The 6,000-nt window shown below is 44.3% G+C and overlaps 1 protein-coding gene across 2 annotated transcripts in view; it reads left to right on the top strand.

Annotated features, from left to right (window-relative positions):
- The first annotated feature begins 445 nt into the window (after nt 1-445).
- The window catches only part of MINDY2 (MINDY lysine 48 deubiquitinase 2), a 65,995-nt gene continuing 60,440 nt past the window's right edge, over nt 446-6,000 (top strand). Inside the window, exon 1 of one of the 2 annotated variants that reach the window (XM_007458901.1) lies at nt 446-1,367. In XM_007458901.1, the coding sequence (XP_007458963.1) occupies nt 522-1,367 (846 nt within the window). In that variant the 5' untranslated portion in view covers nt 446-521. The remainder of the gene's footprint in view (nt 1,368-6,000) is intronic. The other variant, XM_007458902.1, reaches the window with a different exon arrangement.

Here is a 6,000-nt window from a genome sequence, read left to right as displayed (position 1 = left end):
ACAAATCTCCGGAGCTCTTCAGGGATGAGCTCTTTTCCAAATACTACAACCACTGCCACCTCCCCATCCCTCAGTCCAAGGTTGAACCACACACGACCCAGTTCTGAAGGGTCACATCTAGCTGACCGCCTCCCAGCTGGCCTTTAAAGAAGCCGCGCGCGGTCGAGCTGCCCCAAAGTCCAACTTCCGGCCACAAAATGAGAGGATGTTTTCCTCCTGGCCACACCCTCCTAGCCTCGCCCTCCACGCCCCGCGCAAGAGCGCGCGGGCGCGCGGGAGGGGCGGGGCCGCGTAGGCGGCCACTGCGAGTTTCGCCCTCCCTCAGCGGCGCGCCGGAATACCCCGGGCCCACGGACAGCGCGGCGGCGCGCGCGCGCGCTCCCGGTGCCCTCCTCCGTGACGTGCCTGGCCCAGGCCGCGCAAGGGCGCTGTAGCTGCCAGTGCCGCTGTCATGGCGTCTGAGGCGCTGTCTGAGGAGAACCCGCCGCGGTCTCTTTAGAGCGAGGGGCGGGCGGCTGGGTATGGAGAGCGGCCCTGAGAGCCTGCAGCCGCTAGAACACGGAGTGGCCGCCGGGCTGGCGCCAGGGTCAGGTTCTCCGCAGGAAGGGCGACAGGAGACCAGGCTCGCCGCTGGGGATGGTCCTGGAGTATGGGCGGCGGAAAGCAGCGGCGGGAAGGGGCAGGGGGCGGCAGTGGCCGGGAGGAGCCTCTCGGACTCGGCTTCTTCCGCCGGCTCGCCTCGGGTTCTCGTACCCTGCAGCTCCCTCCCGGACTTGGACTTGAAGGGGAGCGATTTGGAGAGTCCTGCTGCCCAGAAGGCGCCTCTGACAGGGCAGCACAAGGTGACCGCCTCCCCGGAGGCAGCTGAGGCCGGAGCCGACCATGAGTTGGTTCCGGCCGGAGACGCGGGCGCCCTCGCGGATCCCGCCGGCACCTGCCGGGCAGAGTCGGCGGCCGCGGGCTCTGAGGAGCCCAGCAGCGGCGGCGGCCTCAGCAGCAGTTGCAGCGACCCGAGCCCTCCCGGGGAATCGCCGAGCCTGGACTCTCTGGAGTCGTTCTCTAACCTGCATTCTTTCCCGAGCAGCTCCGAGTTCAATAGTGAGGAAGGAGCTGAGAACAGGGTCCCCGAGGAGGAGGAGGGAGCGGCGGTGTTGCCCCGGGCTGTGCCTCTGTGCCGAGAGGAGGAGCAGGAGGAGGGGGAGGCAGCCCAGGTGCTGGCGGCCTCCAAGGAACGCTTCCCGGGACAATCTGTTTATCATATCAAGTGGATCCAGTGGAAGGAAGAGAACACACCCATCATCACGCAGAATGAGAATGGCCCCTGCCCTTTACTGGCCATCCTCAATGTTTTGCTTCTGGCCTGGAAGGTACACTCCGCAGCTTTCTATTTCCTACAGCTTTCGGGGAGGGGGAACACGGGGCGAGGGAGCTGCTGCCTGTCAGCTGATGGCTTCTTCCTTTTTTTCCCTCATTCATCAATCCATCCCTTTTTCTTCTTACATGAAACTCGTTCTGAGACTCTCTTGTTGGAAGAGTGTTCTCATATGTATGTCAGAAAGAACTGCCGGCAACCTCAGGTCTCTCTTGCAGTGTTTAGTGATGAGCGTTCAGCATTCAGCTATGGCTGATATACTTGGAAACAGCCGGGACTAGGAGCATCCTAAACCCTTTGATTTATTTTTTTAACCTGTATTTTTCTGTGCTATTCCTTCTTACTGACTATCACATATGCAAAAGAGTGAAGAAATGGGGAAGGTCATCTTCAGAAGTTACCATCAATCCGTGATATCAGGGAGCAAGTTTGATGGTTACGTTTAGTCTATTTTCCAACTCCTGCTTGCTCCATTTGGGTGTGGATACTTAAGGACATGGTGCTGGGGAAGATGTGGCCCCTCAGACAAATTCCATTTAAGGAAAAGCAGTGGCCTGAGACCTAATTACCATAACTTCTTGGTTTTCAAAGATTGTTTTTATTTTATGCATGATTTTTACTTGCCTCATTTCTTTGACTCTACTTAAAGAGTCTGGCATTATTACCAGTAACCACACATCAGAATGTGTTAAGGGAGCTAAAATTATAACAACTAAAATAAGAATAGATATATTCAAGTTAAAGGAGCAAAAGAGGGAAGGGCCCTTCAAAAGGAAGTATGTTGAGGACTCAATATATTGAGGACCTGTAAATGAAGTGTCTTATTTAATCTTGCAGTTTTAGAGTGCTGAGAAGATGCATCTTAGAGTACATATTTTACTTTTAAATTGAGAATTGTATCTCTAGATAAAATGTTCCCTAGAAAAAAATAATCTGGATTATTGTGACTAGTTAGGAAGAAAATCAAGTAAAGGAAATAGTGTTTATTAAGTCCCTTCATCTTCCTTTCTAGCAAGGGCTAATGCAAAAGAAATAAGATTATATCTTACCAGTATCTAGTACATAATGGCACTCAAGTGTGTTGAGTGAAAACTGCCTGCTCTTGAAGAGCTGTTGAGCTATTTGGAGTTGCAGCATCGACTTACTTGAAATTACTAAAGAACAATGCAAGACAATACACTATAAATGCTAGGTTATAGGAAGCAGGTTGAAATGCATTAGACATCCCAAAAGGGGAAGTTTTCCTTTGGTCTGGCATAGTCCCAGAGAGCTTCATGGAATTTTTAGATCTTGAAGGAAGCTCTTAAGGAAAAGTAGGATTTAAAATAAAAGGAAAATGGAATTCCTGGGAGAGGGAAGGGTATAAATAAAAGGGATGAAAATAAAATGGATAATGTGTGTGTGTGTGTATGTTTTGGATGACAGGAGTGGTAAGTTCATATTGCAGGATAATAGAAAATAAGATTGAAAAGGTGAAGAGCCCCTTGATGAAAGCCCTTGAATGTCAGACTAGGGAGTTAAATTTCATCCTATGAGCCAAAGTCCCCAGTCTTTCTGTCAGAAGGAGTAACAGTTTCCTTTAGGCTTTTCTCACTTCCTAGTTTCTACATAGTACTGCAGAAGTTCAGAGGAAAGAGCAAGTACCATGGTCTCAAATATTTGGGGATAGATGAGCATTGAATTGGTCTTTGAAAGACAGCATACATTTGTGTTCCCACTCTATGTGAGGTACTAGAAATACAAAGATGAGTAAGATGCACGTGTGCCCTCATGTAGCTCATTAGTAATGGGGAGACAGACATATAAACAATAACCACATTGCAATGTAGAAGTTCTAAATATGCTATGGAATTACAGAGAAAAGTGTAATTGAGAATGGAACATGTCAAGGGAAAGCTTCACAGAAGAGGTAACCTGTGTACTGGGTCTGATGGATGAGTAAGAGAAGTTCCTTCGAGGCAGAGGGAATAGTGTGTTCAAAGATGCTGAAGCAGAAAAAGGTTTGTTCTATTTGGAGACTCCAACCTTGCTTGGAGTGCAGTGGAGGAGGAGAAGGAAATGGCAGTAGCAGGAAATAAAATTGATAGGTGGGTTAGACTCTGAATGAGCAGGCATGCTAAGGTACTTCGAGATTGTTTTATAAATCTTTGGTTCTTAGCCTTTTTTCTGCCTCAAGGCTATTGATGCACACAAAAATTACTCATCAGTAATCATCAGTGATTGATGGGGAGATAGATTAAGAGAAGCAAGTTTGGATAGAGCATTGTTCTCAAAGTGAGCCAGGGCTTCTGAGGTCAGTACTGTTCATAATAGTACTCAGTTGTTTTTTGCCTTTTTTGCTCTCATTCTCTCAGTGTCAGTAGAGTTTTTCAGGCTGTATGATGTGTGATGACATAATTGCTCTGACAGTTAACAGAATCTGTGCTCGTGCATTCTTGTGTTTAAAATTTTTCTCAGTTTTTATTTCTAGTATGGTAAATCTTGATAGATATAATCCACTTAAACAAGAGCTCTTGGTGATCCTCAATACTTTTTAGGACTGAAGAGGGTCTTGAGACCAAAAAGTTTGAGAAATGCCGTAGTAGAGAAAAATAGTAAATAGGGTATGAAGGTAGTTGTCAGATTTCAGAGGACCCATCATTAGACATGTTTAGACTTTATATACAGCTGATAATAGGAAGCTACTATAAATTACTGGATAGAGGAATGACATAAAGACAGGGGTCTTTTCATTTGAGATTAGACTGGAGGTGAGATTGTAGTGAGTGTAGCAGGAAGAATTGATGAGGATAGCTCTTTTGGATGGGAAATTCTCTGCCCCTTCTCTCTGATGAGGATAATGTCACAGCCTAAATGATGAATTAAATTGATTGCTATCTGGATATAGGAAATGAAGGATGTGACACTTTTTCTAATTGGGTAATAAGGATTGGTTGGATCATTCAAAAGGTAGAGAATGTGTTTTAGATGGGAAAGTTGATGTCAAGAGTTTGGCTGTGTCAGGTTGGAATTGTCGGTTAGTGGGACATAAAAATATAAATGTTCATTATGCCTCCAGAAACAAAGAATGGGCCTCAGGAAAGACGTCAAAATTATGAGAAAAATTGAACTGGAGAATTATTGCATAGATATAAGTATGGTATCTGTGAGAATACATGAATTCTCCAAAGAGAGTGGTGAATAGTTCTCAACTATTTGCCATCCCAGTATATGTGAGGAACTGCAAATTGCCATTATAAACATCCTCCCTCTATTTTCTTGCTCCCTCTTCCATCCAGTTCTCCAGTAGACATAGAGAAAACAGGAATAAAGAGGAAAACAGAGGAATAAAGTTGCTGGGGAGAAGGGAATGCTAAGCAGTAAAGATGAGAGAGTGTAAAAGAAATCAGTATAGGCACAGTTTGAGATGCAAATGAGAACTAGAGATAGGACAAAGTCATGATAGTAGTGTGGGAGAGAGACTCTAATTTAAAAAAAAAAAAAGGTCAGTTATCATTGTCAAATGCAGCAGTATCAAGGAACTGGTGGAGTAGGAAAGATTTTGCCAAAAAGGACAGATATGAGAACAAGGTCGCTAAAAAGTCAGGATAACATGGAATCCTCAGAATAGGTGGTAAAATTCTCTTCAGAGGAAAACAACAACAATCTTTTTTCTGAAGTAATGGAAGGAAGATACAAAGACAAGGTCATGTTAAGATAGAGAGACGTGAAAATTGAGGCCTCATTCTCCATTTTGGCAGAATAACAGATGATCTCATCAGTAATAGCTATTGAACTTGCCAGTAATTAAGGAGAGAAGTTGTAAAGCATCAAAGGGTGAATTTTGTGAGAAAATTATGCTGTGTTTTAAAGAAGTTCTCATCTCATTGAAGATTATGCCTAGGAATTTGAGGCATAAGCAGAAAGTAGTCAGTGGCCATGCATAAATTGGGGTATTCTTTTAAAACTTCTAGTATGTCAATTTTGCTTCCCCCACCTCCCCCAAATAGTTCTCTCATCCCTGGAAATAGGAGCAGGAAGAATAGCTGGTTAGGATTATCATGTATTGGGCTTTTCAAGGGTTGATTCATGGAGAGTCAATGGAATTAAGAATTGAAAGTAAAACAGTTGATGATCTTTTTTGGGGGAGAATGAAGTAATGAGAAAAATCAGTAAGGAATTTCCTAGCAGTCCAGTGGTTAAGGCTCTGGACTTCCACTGCAGGGGGCACGGGTTCTGTCCCTGGTTGAGGAACTAAAAAAACAAAAAAATCAATAAACTGAATACATTAGGAAGATTTGAGTGATTCAAAGGAAGTAAGTGCCATGATGATTCTGGGTGAGAGATGACAGTTAAAATGATCAAACATGGTAAGTACTGAGTTGGAAATGTTGGAGTTTTAATGAAAAGTGTTGGTTTAGGACTGATGGAAAGTAGGTGATCATCACTCATCTGTAAAATAGTTGAGCTGTGATAATCCAGCAAATCAAGAAAGAAGGAAATCTGTTCATTAAATTTAATTCAAGCTCAAATTTCTAATTCTCTTTAGCTGACACCAGGTAAATTGACCCAAATTGAAGTCTTAGAATACATTTTCATTTTGCTTCTTTATTTTAGACTGTTTTTGGTTTTTTTTAATAGTTTTTCTT

Source organism: Lipotes vexillifer, unplaced genomic scaffold (assembly GCF_000442215.2).
Source record: "Lipotes vexillifer unplaced genomic scaffold, Lipotes_vexillifer_v1.1 scaffold102, whole genome shotgun sequence".
Classification (NCBI taxonomy): domain Eukaryota; kingdom Metazoa; phylum Chordata; class Mammalia; order Artiodactyla; family Lipotidae; genus Lipotes; species Lipotes vexillifer.
Note: the sequence above shows the minus strand (reverse complement) of the source record. Positions and strands in the feature narration are given on the sequence as shown.